This window comes from Melospiza melodia, chromosome 5, assembly GCF_035770615.1.
Source record: "Melospiza melodia melodia isolate bMelMel2 chromosome 5, bMelMel2.pri, whole genome shotgun sequence".
Lineage (NCBI taxonomy): Eukaryota > Metazoa > Chordata > Aves > Passeriformes > Passerellidae > Melospiza > Melospiza melodia.
In genome coordinates, this window is record NC_086198.1 from 1322785 (window position 1) to 1340875 (window position 18091).

At 40.3% G+C, this 18091-nt stretch overlaps 1 protein-coding gene and 1 long non-coding RNA gene across 3 annotated transcripts in view; both read left to right on the top strand.

Moving 5' to 3' along the window:
* Positions 1 to 1806: 1806 nt before the first annotated feature.
* SLC7A2 (solute carrier family 7 member 2) overlaps positions 1807 to 18091 on the top strand; it is a 53305-nt gene continuing 37020 nt past the window's right edge. Inside the window, exon 1 of one of the 2 annotated variants that reach the window (XM_063155966.1) lies at positions 1807 to 2008. In XM_063155966.1, the coding sequence (XP_063012036.1) occupies positions 1931 to 2008 (78 nt within the window). In that variant the 5' untranslated portion in view covers positions 1807 to 1930. The remainder of the gene's footprint in view (positions 2009 to 18091) is intronic. The other variant, XM_063155967.1, reaches the window with a different exon arrangement.
* On the top strand, positions 2015 to 4549 carry LOC134418150 (uncharacterized). Its single transcript, XR_010027727.1, has 2 exons — positions 2015 to 3508; positions 4344 to 4549. It is a non-coding gene; the product is annotated as an uncharacterized LOC134418150 (long non-coding RNA).

Sequence of the window (18091 nt, forward strand, 5' to 3'; positions counted from 1 at the left end):
TTTTTTTCCAAACATCTAACCTAAACCTTCCTTGACACAACTTCAGGCCATTCTATCAGGTCCTGTTGGGACACCAGAAAGAACAGGTCAGTACCTGTGCCTCTGCTATCCCTCATGAGGATGTTGAATATTGCTATGACATCTCCTCAGTCTCTTCCAGGCTCCAGGTCCAACAGAGCAAGTGACCTCAGCCTCTCCTCAAATGCCTTCCCCTCTTGACCCTTCACTATCTTTGTAGGCCTCCTTTGAACACTCTCTAATAGCTTTATAGTCTTCTTGTATTCTGGCGCCCAAGATTGCACACAATATTCTATGTGAGGTTGCAGCAGCACGGAGCAGAGTGTGATAATCATCACCCTGAACCAGATGGGCAATTCAGATTATAGTGTTAAAGGGAAAGGACCTATGTAAGTAGAATATATGCAGAGAGAAAAAGATGATGACTTCTGGATATTCTCAATGTTGATCTTAGCAGTAGCTATTCTTAGCCTTAAAATGAGTTTTTAAAGATATCTGGCCGAGAGAAATTATTTGAATTATTTAGGCTGAAAAAGAGGGAAGCACTTAACACTCTCCAATCTGTGGATAGATAGAGCTGCCATTCCAGTTATCTTGAACAAATATGACAAGGCTTGCAGGAAAAGGCAGCGCTTGACAACACTAGAATGAAAAGAAGCTGCATTGTACTTCTACCCATCCAATGGCACTCTCTGCTGTCATCAGGCAAATGTTGCCTATGATGTCTCCCAAAACAAGTATAGAAAGTGTTATCTGCTAGGACTGACAGGGCGGCACTTCTACCTTCGTTGTCACCACTGCCTGGAGCTTCCTTACAAAATCCCATCACCGGCTTCTGAAAGGTGCCTCGGAAAATAGATCCGCAAGCGGCAAAGGTCGGCCCTGGAGCAGCCTCTCCTCCTGCCTCCCGCACAAAGCCAGGGCAGGCAAATGCCCACAGGCTCCCCCCTATGATGCTGCGGGGAAATTGTTTCCGAGGGCGTATCACTCACGAACCCCCCGCCAGGGCTATTCGCGAGCGGAACATCAAACACTCGGGGCAAAGCAAGGCTAGGGAAGCCCGTGCTTGCTGCGACTGAGGAGTGGGAGAGCGTCGCGGGTGGGACGCCGATGGTCGCTCCCGCGGAGGCGCCGTGAGGGCGGGGGCAGCGGGGGTGTCCGCACAGGCTCCGAGACCGCGGTGCCGCGGCGGGCCGGCCTCCCTCCCCTGGTGTACACGGGGGGCAACGCGGTCCGACCCTTCAGGGAATTCTCCCATCCCCGCTGCGCCCCCGCGCCGCTTAGCGGAGCGCACTGCCCCGGCCACGGAGGGGAGGAAGAGAGGGAAGGGCGGGCAGGGGGTCGGCAGGGTGGGGTTTGCCCGCCGCACGTGTGGGAAGGCCGGGCATGGGGGCTCCCTGAGGGGAGGAGCGCCCCGGCTTTGGCCGCCCAGAGAGCCCCGCCGCTGGCAGCGCCGCTCAGCCGCCGCCGCCGCCGCGGGGAGCCGTGTCTGGGCCGCGTAAGTGGCTCCCCTCTCCGCCTTCCTTCCTTCCTCGGGACCGCGTGGGCGAGGGGCTGCGCGAACGCCGCCGTCGGGGCCGCTCGGCGGCTTGGACGCGGTGGGGAGGGATCCTCAGTCCCAGCTCCAGCCAGGCTGCTGCGGCCGGAGGGGCGCTGATTCCCGCCTCGCTCCCAGGAAAAACTCGGTAACTTGAGCTGGGCGGCTTGCGCGGGCAGGGAAGCGCAGGAGTTCCCTGCTGCCTTTTAAAGTCCGCGGGGGGAAGAAGGGCGCTGGCCCTGGGGGCCGCCGCTCCGGCGCCGGGCTGCATGTGGCACAAGGGAAAGGCTCCTGAGGGCTCCTGGGCACGTGTGGCACCTTGCTTGCTGGTCCTGGGGTGGCATTTGCTCCTGCTGTAAAGGGCTGGGGGCGTCGATGGGTGAAACGCCCCTCCTTGCATTTCTGACGAGCTCGCTGAAGGCATTGCCGCACCTGGAGGTGTGGTCCGTGCAGGTGAGACTGACCCAAAGCATACAGTGCGACCCCAGCTCTGCAACCCCAGCTCTTCATGTGTTTTGGGTAGTTAGGGATGTCACACTTCTGTGGAGAGCCTGGAGTAAGTACAGATCCCTAACTGTGGGGAAAAAAGTTTACGAAATGTTCCTTTCTGCCAACTTTGCATATTTAAATCTAGAGATGTGTTTGAAGAATATATGACCCTACATATAATGCTACTGACAGCTGGAGAAAACGAGTTCAGTAAAATAAGTAAAATAAGATCTGCAGCTTCTGATACCTTAGATTTTAAACTTAAATAAGTTTAAAATCTAAGGTATCAGAAGCTGCAGAACATAATCCTTCCACTTTAAAATATTTGGTATCAGTTGAGATTTGTGATACTGTTTGGATGATAGAGCATTATCAATTGGATGCAGGGTCTGGGTGAGCTCCATTAATTTGGCTGAATTACATTAGGTTTGGGGAAGGGGAGGGTCTCACACCACTTCAGTTCTGACAGCATCACAGCACATGTAGTTTCTGCTGATTTTTATGCTAGTGCTTAATATATCATTCCAGCAGCTTACCTAGGAAAGGAACAGAAGTTTCCTGAAGTTTGGCCTAAGGTGTGAAAGGACTTTCTTCAAGCCTACCCTCTGCTTCAAGTATATTAATACCCAACATTATTTGACAAGCTTTCAAACTTCTTTCTTTATATTCTTCCAGTTAAAATAAAAACAAATCTATTGTGAGGCATCTGGATGTTTCAGAGACGGAGAAGGTAAAACAAGGGATCACGGCATAGAGAACTTGTATATATTGAAACAAGCTGATGGTGGTTTGTTTATGCTAGAAAGACAAAACACATTCTATCAAAGTTCCTGTAGACACTGAGCAGACTCAGTACACAGTGGGTCCTGGAACTCTGTGGAAAATGTTTTGAGTTCTGGTTTGCATTACCTAATGGCATTAAAACATCAACAGTAAAAACAGGCATCATGCCTACACAAAAGTTTGTTTTCATTGACATCTGTGATGTACTACATGCCCAGACTGAAAAAGAAATGGTGCCTGCCTGCCCTGTTCCTGTAAGATCTTCATGTCTGCAATTGATTTCATTTTACTCTTCCCCTGACCACACAATTCTTCTAAACCCCAGTCCATTGGGTTCTGATACAAATTGGCACAGAAATAAAACAGCCCCACAAAGACATAAGTAGCCATATTGGTATCTTATGAAAAATGCAGTGATGTTTTGTATGAATGACATGCATTTTTACTCTTTTGCCACATGTTGTGATAGTCATTATTCATGCATGGAGTAGTCTTCTAAGTGATGTTACTAAAATGCAGTTTGTTTCTTCAGATGTGGATGAAAGCTGGCACTTTGTCAAGTTTAAATGCAATGAAGTTTTGATCCTGAAGCTCAGTATGTTGGTTACTGTGTACATGCATAAATGGTCTGACCAAGGTTCCTGATCTCACAAAAGTGTACTTGCTAAGATAAATGACAAGGTAGCTGTTTCTAGTTTTGTACACACAGATTAAATCAAAATGAGTTTCAATTTTCTTAATAACCATAGAATCACAGAATATCCTGTGTTGGGAGGAACCCACAAGGGTCATTGAAGTTCAATACCTGGCCTGCACAGGACAGCCTGAAAAATCACACCATGTGCCTGAGAGAATTGTGTTAATAAATTAATGCACTGAGCATATTTTAGTTAGGGATCTATTAATGCCATATAGCCAAAGGTGTAGAAAGCTAGCAATGCCATTTCAATGCATATTTGTGGCTTCAAAGCAGAACTTCATGCATTCATATTAGCTTTTTCCATACTAAGATATTAAAAATCATTTTATATGTTGCTGAAATTATTCAAAAGTGTACACTATAGTAAAAAGTACTTGGAACCATGTTTCTGTGTCTGTAGATTTTCATGTGTCTGAAAGTGTCCATCTTCACAATACCATTTAGCACATGGCCCTTGATTCTTCAGCATCATGATACAATTCTGATCCTCAGGCTTCTCAATTCTTCATCCTTTTGTTCGCTCTGCAGTTGGGGAGAACTTCATCCCACTGGTTTAGTAGCTGAGAAATTTAGTATTGGTAACTCAACTGACAGGGCTCTTGGAAGCAAACAGTTGAACTTTCAGAAAATGACAAATGTGTCCTCCTTTCTGCTGGGAAAAGCATTTGTATAAGTGATCTGCCACTACAACTCCAGTGAGAGTTTTAAAGGTTACTAGTAAAGTGGCTTCTGGGACTCCTAAGCTTAGTCATTGCTGAAAATCATCCAAGATCACAGTATTATCTTGCCTGATCTCAAAATTCTTATTTATCCAAGTGGACATACTCCAAGGAAAAGATCATTTAGATTGTCCTTGTCTTCACGAGTTCCTGCATCAGATTGCATGTGTGTGGAATGAGAGATTTCTGAATGGATGAACGACGCTGATGGGAAATGTGACTGACCACAGGATGGTTTCAGGACATCTTGTTCTACACACAACTGGAGAAGAAATTACCTCAAATAAAGCATTCTGATTGCAAGATGATTCTTCCAGGTCTTTTAATGACAATACATGATCTACAGCAGTTGCATACATGAATATCCCTCCTTCTCACTTCACTATGAACTGAACCCCTGTAAAAAATAGGGTGGGCAGGTTGTGACAGTCTAAAACATTGATAGTTTAATGTCTGATGTTGAGCCTGTGTTTATTGAGGGTGGAGAGGTGCTACTGGCATAGCATACATAGACAATTGCCATATCTATCCTTTCTTTACTGTAGCTGTAAAGATTCTGTCCTAGAGCACATGGACTCCCAAGTATATGTGTGATGGTTGTGAATATATGTAAGCAGCCCCCCAACATCTGTTATGAAGAATTAAGCAAAAAAATGAAGTAGAACATTTTATCGTTCAACTTAATAACAGAGGTCCTTACAAATGAAATATATCTCCATTCACATATTGTAAAGTTTATAGAATCTCTAAGACAGATGGAGCCTCTCAAAATTTTGCCCAGACAGCAATGAACTTTTGAATGGTATGGAATAGTAGCATCAGAGCTCTGATGACAACTGTCTGCTCTAGTTTGGGTTATGGCTTCTAGAAACACTATCTAAAGCTTATTTACATTAAAATTCGGGCCATAGGATGACTTCTACAACACTTACTTTGGAAGAGTATAGTCTCTCATTAGTGTCGGACTGGTTGCATGTGTCTGACAGGTAGCAGTAAACCAGCCACAGAGGAGGAAGCAATCATACATCATGTTATCATCATGACTGCTCACTGGATCTGGTTCTTCCCTTTCACTTTTGGAGTTAACTTTTACTTCCACAACCAGTAGTTAATGAAGGTGACCCAAAAGACCTCCATGCAGTTGCTGGGGGGAGGTGGGTTTTGGTGCTCTCTGTTCCCTGTGCAGTGGAGAGCACACAGCATCTGCTATTTCTGATAAGCAGTCAAAACAGGCAGAGTCAGTGTTGGTGATCAGTGCTGTGCTGCAGTTCCCTCTATTGCTAATAGCAGGGTAGTTTTGCCTCTGTGATGGTAACATCAGTTTTCTTACATTGCTGTTCTCACTAAATGACCTCATTTCTGAAAATTATGATGTCAGATGTACTGCTAGAAAGGGATGATTGCATTAATCCAATTAATTGGTTACTAGAATTTTTTGTGTATTTGTCTGTTGTAGCAAGGTAACAAAACATAGAAAGGTGTCAACTGGCAAAATGCAAAATAATCTTCTGCAGGGAGCTAGCTTAACTAGGGAACATTTGCCAGTTGGGACTGGAATGAAGAAAAAGGCAAATTGTACCAAGTGAGTTTGCCAGATTTTTCTTCCATCGTTCGTATTTAATGTACAAATTTACTCCACCTGTGCTTTTTCTTTCCAGAATATTTTTCTTTGAGAAATGCGTGGAATAAATTTATTGTTGCTTTAAAGAACATTATGCTTTAAGTGCCTTTTTTTAGGGGGAGGGAGTTGGATTCAGTGCAATATAATCTTAATTTCCTTTATTGTAGTAACAGTGAATGATGTGCATAAGCTGTTCTGTAGCTCTGTGAATTCGTGTAGCTGATCTCTGCTCCTTGCTCACTTTGTTGGAGGTTAGTTATTCTTTGCCTGGAGTTGTAGCTGCTTGACAACATGGGAAAGCAATTGTGCTTATTTTATTTTGTTTGTGCAGTACCATGCACATTGTGGTTATGGAATAAATAATCATTGAAACAGAATTTGGAAGGGATTGTTATTGTCCTTTTTTCAGTCTCCTTAGACTGAGAAACGTCTCCATATTATTTAAGGAAATTGAAACATTTGGATACTGTACAGGTATATGATTACTCCTGTGAGGGCCTAAATTAATTCCTCTGAGTACACTGTTTATGAATTATTTGGTCTGATATTGATTTTATTTTGCCCTCAAATGATTTTGGGCTATCATGTAGTCGAGAGAAAATGATGGGATGTGACTTGCCAGGAAATAACTTTCAGCACTGTGAATTAGATGAAAGTCTTGTGGATATATAGAATTAGCATGCATGTGTGATTCTTTTCAAAGGTATAGTGCTTCGGTGTGCTTTTTGGAGCCATTAGTTTAGATGAGTAGGCAGTATTTTTGATCCTTGTAATGACAGTCTAACTTTAAAGTATTGGTAAGTCTTTGAGTACAATCAGTTTCAGAATTTAGTTGCCCTGTTCTTGCTGCAAGGATTTGAAGACAAGGAGAACTTTTTAGGGTAGTACTGAAGAAGTATCATGAAACATCAGGTTTCTTATGTGCAATAATATGTACATAGTAATTTACATGTTCTGTGGTTGTTGTTTTTCCTCAGCAATATGTTCTTAGAAAATCTTGATGCCTTATCTCTCTACACTGTTTACCAACCTGTGCTCACCCTCTTTCTTTATGAAGACTCAAGGTGGGGCCCTGGGCACTTTTGATAAAGAGGGGCTGTTCTACAGGCAGGACAAGGTCTCATCCAGAGTGAAGAGGGAAGTCCTGAGCTGAAGGCATCTTTCAGGCCTGTTTGTAGAAGGCACCATCTACATCTATGAATTTGGCTTTTTTAAAAAACATATTTTTCAAGAAGGCATGAGTATGCACTAGGTAAATTGCTATGCCAGCAAACTAATAAGAGAAAAATTGCACTTATTTCAAACTAGATCAGTAAAAAAGATTAAATATTAAAAATTCAAATATATGAATTACCAAGAAGTACCTGGTGCTTGGTTAGAAACACTATGAAATTTGCAATTATAGTATTCACTGTCAGATGGAGAAGTCCAGAGCAATAGAAATCAGTGCTTCTTAAAACACCATCCATGGGGAGACTTCCTATTGTATATAATAGACCTGCTTTGAGGTTTTCATTGTTTTAAGGTAGCCTATGTACCTGTCCTTGCCATCCTTTGATAAGTATTTTATCATTTCTCTTAGTTTTATTCAGTGCCCCAAACCCAAATTGGTCAGAATAGTTGCTACTAAAAAGATTAAAATATCTCCCAAGGAAGCCTCAAATGTGAGTTGCTGTTCCTCGTAGTCTCAGAGTGCTGTTTTTGCTGTTTCCCAGCTCCTTTTTTTCAGTGCAGTAAATACTTCGTGTTTACATCAGTTTGTACGGAATAACTTCATGGTTTTCTGCTCTGGGAAATACATGGTTTTTCCAGGGGTTTTTTCATGGATTTTTCCAGGGTTTTTCCCAGAGGCTTTTCCAGGATTTTTCCTTTTTTTTTTTTTTTTTTCCTGGGCTTTATAGAATTTTTCCCAGGGGTTTTTCCAGAGGTTTTCCCAGGGTTTTTCATCAACATCTAGGAAAATAATGAGCAATGTGTGGAGATGGAGCAGTGGCAAACTTGTGTTATGCCAGTAACATGAGAAAAAAGAGCACTGTGAGGTTGCCTGTGGTAGTTTGTAGCTGAAGATGAGATGCTGCATAGAGAAGCAATGGTGAGTCATGTGTTGTGTGCTCCTGAGAGTTTGAACAGGTTTGTTCAGACCTATGGTAGATCCAGATTATCTGAGAGCTTTAGGTTTTCATTCACATTCTGCATAAATTTTTGTGCTGCATGGAACATTATAAGTCATATCAGGTGTCTAGAAAAAGGCAGGAAAATTGAGTGTATTGTAAGTAGAACGTTCAGTGCTGACTTGCTTACAGAACACTAGAAGGAAGATCTTACTTTGTGGTCTTTGGTTTGACTCTTGCTGACCTGACAAAAAAATAAATAGGTTAGAACAATCCGACAATGGACACCAAAATTATTTAACTGCATACTTTGGATGCTGAAAGTATTTAAATACTTGCAGGAATGACATGTTCATAAGTAAGTTTTATATGGAAAGTGTTGTGACTTCACAATTGATGTGTTCTCTGTTTCTTCCTTTTTTAAGTATATTTTATTATCTAAAAACAATACACAGTTAAAAACTGCTTGCCTAATTAGGAACAATAACTGTTTTATTTTGCTGAACTGCTTGACAGTCACGCCAGAACTTGAGTTCATGGATGCTCTAGGCCAAGATCATCATGCAGACTAATCGGTGATCTTCCACTGCCCTGCCCAAACACACGTACTCCCAAAAATCATACATTCAGATTTTACAGCTTATTTTTATTGTAGGCTTGCCAATTACAATATGATATTAATATATGACTTTCCTACCAGTCTTGCTTTTTGTTCGTTTCTCCGCATTTGCTTAGTTTTTCCTGCTCTCTTTTGAATGCCCAACCTCTGAAACTGTACAACTTTTTCTGGGGATTATGTCAACCAGCTATTGCTTAGGCACCTTTAGATTTTTGAGGCAATTACTATAAGTTTTCAGGAGTTAAAAAGTAGATATTTGTGCATCATTTGGAGAAATCCCATTTGTCCCATGAAAATGCAACTTTCATCATCGTGGTAGAGCCTGATGCTGAAAAATACCATGTGGTAGTAATTTATCATTTGCCATGAGGTGTTCTGCTAGAATGAATGTCTTAGAGCAATGAGGGGCTCATGGTGTGGATTTTGCATGGTAGGGAGAGAAGAAACTGAGAGGGAAAAATCATCCCTGTAATGTACTTTCTCTAAGTGAAGGAAATCTGTTCTAATTGTCTCAACATTTATTCCCTAGTGGAACAGTGCTTCTGAGTATCTGGTCCAGAATGTTTTGCAGTCTCCCATGCAATGTACAGCTCTTAGAAATAATTTATTAGACTGTTTCAATTTATTTTTTAATTTATGCATGTGTCTTATTTTGAAATAATTAGTTTCAACATCAGACTTAATAACCCCATTTTGTATTTCTAATTGTCTCACAAACATTTATAAACCTTTATTCAATTTTACAGTACTCTGCAAAGTCTTCTGTGGAGTTTAATTGCCTATATACTCCACTTCATTAGCCGTCTAAGCAAATAATTTTAGAGTTGTATTAAATAAGAGGGGTTTTTTTCCTATTTGACAGCTTTTCTGTCCTATATGGTAACAGATGGGTTGCACTTAGTTCAATGAACCAGATGCAAAATGAGCAGAATTTGCAGTTAAATACTGTTTATGTTGCATTTTTATTCACACACAATAAATTAAGTCAGCTTCCTGATTATGTAAAGTGAATGTTTACACTCTTTCATTGAAAATAATTAAAATGTATCCACTATGCTCTGTGAAATAAGCAGTTTTCCTGGGCTCATAGGTACAATTTGTGCATTTCTTACTGAAGCAGTGTCAGCATAAGGAACTCTTATGTTTTGCTCCAGCCTGCTATCTCTTGTTCCTGCTCCTATAACCATCCCTCTGTGCCTGCACAGCTGCTTGTTGTTCTGTGCAATGAACTGGATTAGGAAACATTAATCTCTTTTCTTGGGATACTTTTGTTTGAAGATCAGTTCCCTATTCCAATAGGAATGGCCACACACATGGCTCTGCAGCCACCGCTCAGGAACAGACACAGAGGAGAGAGCAGACTGAGCAGTGAAGCTGCTTCAATTGTACAGCCATTGGGAAAAACTATTTATCATGCTCCACATAGCTGTAAAACACACTGTAATTTCTCTTACATCCTCCGATTTTTGTCTTCACTTCCTTTTAGAACATCTTTGTCACTGAAGTGACAAAGTTTTCAGTAGTTGAAAAACTTTGACCATGACAGTGGTATCCCTCAAACTTTAGAAGTTTTGGCATTTAGAATCATTCTTTTCCTGCAACAAATGAAGTCTTTTAGAATTCAGTTCCATAGTTTTGTTCCTTGGACTGGAAATAAAGGAACTGTAACTTTTCAAACAAGATGATACTTACCAAGTGCACTTTTGGTGATACTCTTCTAGACTGCCTTGGTGAATGACTTGTATGTGAAATGGTTCTGAATGAAGAATTTTGGATAGTTCTTACTTGTAACCTGTCACATCTAACTGTAGCTCCTGTAGTGCATATTTGACGTGTTTCTGATCTCTTTGTCTGAAAATACAGAGAATATTTTCATAGGAACCAGTGAAATTACCAAAGTGGCAAATATCTTTCCTCTTTCCTCCCCTTCCCAAGCACTCTCTCAACTCTCATTTGCATTTATTAGTAGACTATAATTTTCTAGAGTATTATTTTCTTCAAAATTATTTTCTTGTGCTTTTTCATGAACAGAGGCATATTTGTCCAGACAGCTATGTGATGACTGGTACAAGTGACTTCTGTAGATGATGGTGAGTTTGATAAGTATCTTCCTTTAATCTTCATAAAAGAACAGTGAAATACAGTATTTTAGCTTGGCTGGAACCTAGCTAATAGAAGTGGGAGTTTCAGTGTTCCATCTGCTTTCTAAGCATTTGATAACAAGCATTGCTGATAGCACAGAGACAGCGAGTTGGCTAATCATGGCTGTTTGCAAATAGCAGAAAGGCAGCAAAAGAACAGAATGATGTGGATGTTGCTCACAGTGTTCCCTGGAAGGGTGGCTGTAAAGAAACCTGGAACTGTAAGGGAAGAAGCTCTGCTGGTACTTTGATTCCTTCTGTGTTGAGGGAAACAGGACTCTGCAAACACACAGCAGGGCATGTGAAATATGTGACTTTGGATTTCATCACCTTGCTGGAGGAGACTACAAACTCTGGAAAACATCATCTGAGTTGAAAGGGAAAGTCAGAGCAGTTGGAGACACTTCCAAGTGCTATATGTAGAATCTTCTTTGATAGTAAACACCCCCTTGGAAAACAGAACCAAAGGCTGAAGGAAGACCTGAAATGGTAGTATGAAGCAACTTTATTCACAGTGCTACTTCTGTCATGTTCTCTTGAACAGCTAGCATGGCTGCTGGCTTCTGCATTTCTCTTAGCAAACTTAGAAAGCAGGGTTTCAGGAACCACAACAAATAAGTCTCCCCAAAACTAACCTGGGAAATAAATATGTGAATTGGATAGGCTATAGAAGTTGTTTCCCTCGATATGAAACTTAGTCAGACAGGGAACTCGCATAAGGCTGAATATTTAACATGGATTTCTACTCTGGAGGCCCAGGAAGGGAAAGTCTGGATTGCCCCATCAGAAATACTGCAGTCCTTGACATTACTATTTTTTGTGACTGATACAGTTCTGCTGAAACGTATTTGGCTTGGTTTAGTTTTGCTGATAAATTGGGTAAATCACTGGGCAGAAAAGAAAGATAAGGTTCTGAGAACAGACTCTGAGGTAGAAGACATTACAAGAAATATAGTTTTTTGCCTGAAGAGGTGATATACTTGGTATTGTAATGGCCTTCAAGAAATGGAGAAGTGGGATATGCTTCACACCAAGAAGAGAGAAACAATAGAGTTAAAATCCCACTCCCAAGATTGCAAAATGTGAAACAGTGCTGTTCAAACTAATGTTTCAGAATATGCTCCCACAGCAGGCTGCCCTGGGAGGAGTGGTTGTTTGTGTGTGTCCTCAGGCTTGTGCAGTGCACCAGCTTGCCTTTGGGTGGTGGGAAGAAGGTACTGCCCACATGCCTGCTGCAGCCCTTTTGTAATACTGAGGCATACACTGTGTACTAAAAAGGTATAAGGCCCTGTGGAGCAGGTGGACAGTCATCAGTAAGAAATTTATAACGAAAGGAAGGGGAGGAAGTCTGCTTTGTATGGAGTTAGATATATGAGCAATACTTCCTACTTTAATTCCAAGTTCATGTATTAACACCATCTCAGCATGTAGTGGGGATGAGCTTTCATAATGGTCTTCTCCAGAAAATGTGGAAACAGAAGACTGAAATAAGAAAGTAAATAAACCCCTTCTATACAAATGCAGTCTCTGTAGGTTGCTGTCCTTGTCTTTCTTAGCCGCTTTTTTCCTACAGTTTGGAGTGAAATGAGAGTATGCACACTGAAAATAAGGCATGCTGAAATAGAACCTAGGCTGTGTTTTCTTAGAAATAAAGCAGAACTAATAATGTCTGTATTATTTCTGTAGTATCCTTAATGTGCTTTTTGTATTTCAGATCAAGTAACTTGTAGTCAGTTTCATTTGGCCTTCCCATGAGTGAATGCCACATCAGGGTGCAGGGTGTGGTGTCAGAATTCAATTAATTTCACAGAATTTGGAATGGAATAAGACTCAAAGTAACTTTTGTAACTGTTACATTATAAATATCTCTATTCCCTGAAGATGTACCAGTAATGCTGTGTACTGAACAACTGAATTGTCCAAGTTTACTTAAAATGGATTTGTCTTTTGCATGTGTTCCTACCAGTGATGGAGTCAGATTTTACACATTGTTATGAGTCATTCATCATCAACACTGCTGCAGTGTTACGTTCCAGACTTTAATCTTGCCATTCAGACTGTTGTGGCCTTTCTTGAGAATAATCTTGTCCTTACTTGGAGTTAAGGTTGCACCAAAAAGAGATGAAATATTTAAGTCTTGCCTACAGTAGTCAATCCTTCTCCATGTGTACCCTGCAGTAGTGTTGCTACAAGAATTTGTGCAGCTCTGTAATAAATTGTATCAGGAGACCAATCTGGTTCAAAATTGACTTAGTGCCTGCCCAGTGTGTCTCCATTCCCCAGTTTAATTCACTTTTTGTGCCACAGAAATGTTTATGTTGGCCCAAGGGAAGAATACAAGAGCGAGTATCTGGTTAGGGTACACCACGTGTTTTGGTGGAAACGCTGGCTTGAGGTTTTAGTTCCAGCTGTGCTATGGCTGCTGATGAAGCAATGGCAGCACAGAGCTTAACAGTCTGATAGCACCTTTGTATTCAAGTGGGTTGCAGAGCAGCCTGCAGCTTTTGCACCTGAGCATTCAATATTATCTGTCTGCAGTGGCAGTGTCTATTTCAGCACCTGGTGCAGCTCTACAGGAATGGAGCTGCAGAGGAAAACTTCTGATGCTGTGGATTCACTGACCACACCACTTACGTTTTGCTATGTGTTGGGACAGTTGGGAGGATGTCAGGTTAGTTTTTGTCTGGTGCCACAGGTTGAATTTCCATTACCACTTGGAGTGTACTTGGTTGCTGTTCTGGAATACATATCCAAATTCCCTTTCATACAGAAGGATGCCTCAGGATTGTTCCATGGAGTGAACCAAGGCACAGTGATTTGTCTGGATGACAGGGAAAACATCTTTGAAAATATTCATCTGAGCAAAAAATGCCAGTGTAAACTTAGCAAGGGTAACTTGGCTCTGCCTGTAGATGCTGCAGTCAGACAGTTGCTCTGTGGTATCAGTGGGGTTTCTGTTGTTGTGCATAACTCTCCTGTTCTTTCTGATTCCAGTTCAAAACTTATTTTGCTGACAGTTCAGCAGCTGGTCCCACTTTGATCTCCAAGCTCTGAGACTGATGCATTCATTCACTCTTTGTTGGTGGTAATGGCACTCTTTGTTGGTGGTAATGGTCAGAAAAAGAGATATTTTCCAGCACTTTTTATCACCCATCTCTATCTACCTTGGCAGTATTCTATGCAAATTGAGCTACATATGACAACATGAAATTCAAATAAAATGAAAGGGTTTTGGTTGGACTGTTCATGGCGGGCACATGTGTTTTCATAAAATTTAGTACCCAAAGAAGGGAATTTCTTATTCCAGACTGACTGTGGATCTTCCACTGATGGAAACATAGAATCATAGAAAACAAGTTTGGAAGGGACATCAAGGTCCAATCTTTCACAGCAAAAGCATGGTCTAGAAAAGATGGCCCAACATCCCATGCAGCTGAATCCTAAAAGTACCCAACACCTGAGAATCCACCATTTCCCTGGGGAAGTGGAAGATTTTCCTGGGGAAATCTCCCCAAGAACAAATTTTATTGCTTACCCTTGTCCTTGCCATGTGACTCCACGTAGAAAGGGAGTATCCACCTCCATGAAGCTTTGCCAAAAAGAGGGAAGTGTGAAGGCAGTGCTTGAATGTGTTGCATTTGCTGTGTAAAGGAAAATGTTGAATCTGAATAGTCTAAAAAGCGCCAATGAAAGAAACCTGGCTGTGTGTTTGGCAGATGAACTGTACTGACTGTTTCCATCCTTATTCTTGTTTGGTCTTGTTTGACCAGCAGAAGCTACACAGGAGTTTCTTGGTATTTTGACAGTCAAGCATATTCATTGTGCATCTGTAGGAAAACAGATGAACCTGCCAACACATGCACATTTCACTGCTTAACTCTACTTTTCTCATGTTATCAATTTTTTTTGGATTAAGGTCTAAGGCCTTGATTCTGAGCTGAGTATTACTGCAGTATGAATCAATGCAGAGATATTTTTTATCTTAGCACAGTTGAAAGTTTTTTGTTTCACTAACTGGGGTTCAAAGTATATTTATAGAGAGAATTGTGCCATGTGGCTACAATCTGTAGTAAATTCAAGTGCTTTTATGACAAAGCCCTAATTTTGAAGAGATTTGTCTTTTTTGGTTATGCATAAATTTGAATTTCTGGATCAAACATAAAGGATTAGGTATTTTCTTTTACTTTTTAAAAGAAATAAACTCCAACTCTTCCTTTTCCTCCTGTTTTGGTGCTTAAATATCTTGGCAGCAGTGTTTGAAAGAGTTCTGGAAAACACTTTCAGTTTTGGAAAATAGTTTGGCAGGCTACAGTGGAGTAAAGCCAAAGTATGTACGAGGTAAGTTTTGAACCTAATTGTAAGCTAAAATTGCAGCTATAGTGGGAGAGAGTGATGTGCAACTCAAAAAAAAAAACCAACTATTTGGTCTTTCCTCGCCTCCTTTTTTCTTCTTTCTCCAATTAGTCAAGCTGTGCTAGACTGCTTGAAACAGTACTCAAACTTCTCATGGATCCTACATTTCTTCTGCCTGAGCCTCAATCAGTGTAGACAGGAAATAACGTAGTTAAGTAGTTCTTTGAAAAGTAGCTTATTTTTCATATCATATCATATCATATCATATCATATCATATCATATCATATCATATCATATCATATCATATCATCTTATCACATCATATATATTATCATTAGGTAAAATTTCACATGCCTTAAAAATTTAGTTGTGTGGAGTCCACAGCACTGCAGATAACTGACTTTTTTTTGCTGCATCATTTCTTGCAAAATAGTTGAAGCAAAGGCCATTTCCATTTCCCTTGATGCTTTCCACTGTTGCACAAACACAGCTACTTTTAAATGTTTTAGTTTATCTGCTGTTGACTTTAGAAGTACAATTTGTAATATGACAGGATGACTGCAGGATATTACTTGAAAAGTTTGCATAAAAAAGGATTGTGCATTTTTTTTCCCACAGTGAAAAATGTCTAGACTCTTCAGAACCTCTGTAAAGCTGTTATCCAGACAAATTAGTTCCATGAATTTGAGTCACATAAACCTCAAGAATTATACAAATAAATGGGGTCACCAAGTCATTTTACTGTTAGTAATAATACAAAACTCTCAAAACTGCTTAAAATCTGTAAAGCTGACAGAAAATTGCTCTTCTTTCTTCTTTCTTCTTTCTTTCTTCTTTCTTCTTTCTTCTTTCTTCTTTCTTCTTTCTTCTTCTTTCTTCTTTCTTCTTTCTTTCTTCTTTCTTCTTTCTTCTTTCTTCTTTCGTCTTTCTTCTTTCTTCTTTCTTCTTTCTTTCTTCTTTCTTCTTTCTTCTTTCTCCTTCTTTCTCAGTTTTTCTTTTTTTTCTTTTTTTAGAGATTTTCTGTTAATCTAAGTCTTAAAAATATTTCCCATCAGGGTGGGCATTCTGTTGCATATACATTTGGCTGTCTCTGGGCATTGCTGAATTGCATTAAGCACAGATGTCATAGGGAATAATTTGTGGCTAACATCTGATGGCCAGCCTAAGAGTAGAAGTCCGTGTAATACCCAGTTCATTCGTAGAGAGATGTTCATTCTGAGGAAGTGGTGATGTCATAATCTTTATGGTCAGTATCTTCTTTTTGATCTTTTATACTGTTCTAAAATTCATACCAATGCCACAAATTAACTCCTCCTTATCCATGATTTCTCACCTGGTTTTGATTGCGCTTTTCAAATAGCCTCTGATCCAGCATGTGCTTCTTACTTGTGCTTTCTTTGCGTTCCATATACTCAGTCTGATAAATTTTGAACACAGAAGTACTCTGGACACAACTTGTATTCACTTAGAATCCATCTCCCTGCTTTTACACAAGCTCTAACAAATGTGCTTTGTTTTACTTCCAAGCAGTTAAAACTGTGAACATTATTTTGTTTAGTCTTTTGTCTTTTCTGGAAGGAAGGGGAGAAGAAAAGAAGCAATGTGAATAAATTGAGTTAAGCTAAGTTTAGGAAGAGCCAGATGCATAGTTTTAACAATTTCCTTAGCTGAATGGTATTTTCATGCTCTGTTTATGTGTTGTCTTTGAAGAGAACCTGTTAGCAAAACATAACTTTAATCATATGAAATTGCTTTCTGAGAGGTTTGGTTTTTTCAGAGTTGGCATTATAGAATTAGGAACAAGTAGAATGAAAGGAAACATGAAATTACTTTAATTCTGAAAAAGTCATGGCATGTCAGCACATCATTTATCCCAGTGTATATTTTATAGTGATAGGCATGAAATGGTAAAGAATCTGCTTTCTCAGATGCATTTGCTGCTCTTTTGGATAATTTATGCCTGGATCATGACAAAATTTCTAATGTCACACACTCATACAACTATGATCAGAGGGCAAAGTTATAAATAAAATTTAAAAAGAGTCATCTTTTCTGAAGGAGTAGTTGTCTTTGATCTGTTTGATCTCTGGGCTCAGTAGCTCTACTGCCTTTCTCTCATTTTCTCATGTTTTGGCCTAATAGCTGTCACCAGTTTCATATGAATCATTGCAGTCCAGTGCAGAGTCCACCAATATCTTTCAAGAGTAAAGCTATTTTTTCTGCTCTGGACAATTCATCCATTTGCTGTTGGCCTGCCCTGAACACCCTTTCAGAAGTATGCCTGGCCATCACACAGTTGTCTGCTGTTTGTGGTGCGTTTTGCAATTCCCATCAGAAAAAAACCAGTCTTTTAAGGCCTCTTTTGAAGATAATTGATCGGTTTTAATGATTTGGAGTTTGTTTTGGGTTTTTTTTTCACATCTCTTTGCAGCTGTTGGGAATTGCAGAGTAAATGAAATGTGTCCATCTGTACCCTTGTGAAGTCTTAGCTTTCCTGCTCAGGACAGTACCTAGCTAATAGTTCACATGTAAAATGAGTTGTCTTGAAAATTTCAGAAGAAATACCTGTTTATGGTGCCTGGCTAGAAGAGCAGCATTTTTCCTTTTCAGACTTGTACTCTCAATTTTCAAAAATTTCTCTCTACATTATGTCAGCAAGAGACTGTAGAGTGTCATCATCCAGCCCATCTTTAGGGATAACCATGGTGAGGTCGGACAACTGCTTGTGCTACTGGAGAGTTACACATGAGGGGGGAGAACATCTTCTGTCATTCAGAGGCAAAGTAATTGCAGATGTTTTGTACACAACAGGCAGGCTGCTATGCCAGCTTCCTTAAGTATCTGCAGTGCTGAAGCACAGCATCAGATTTCACTGATTTTTGTCTTCTCTTTTACAGTTTTGTGCAGAGTTTGGAAATAGAGAGGAACTTAGACTTCAGGGAATAAATCCCTGCCTAAATCAGAAGATGGCAATTAATTCCAGGTAAATCACCTGGATT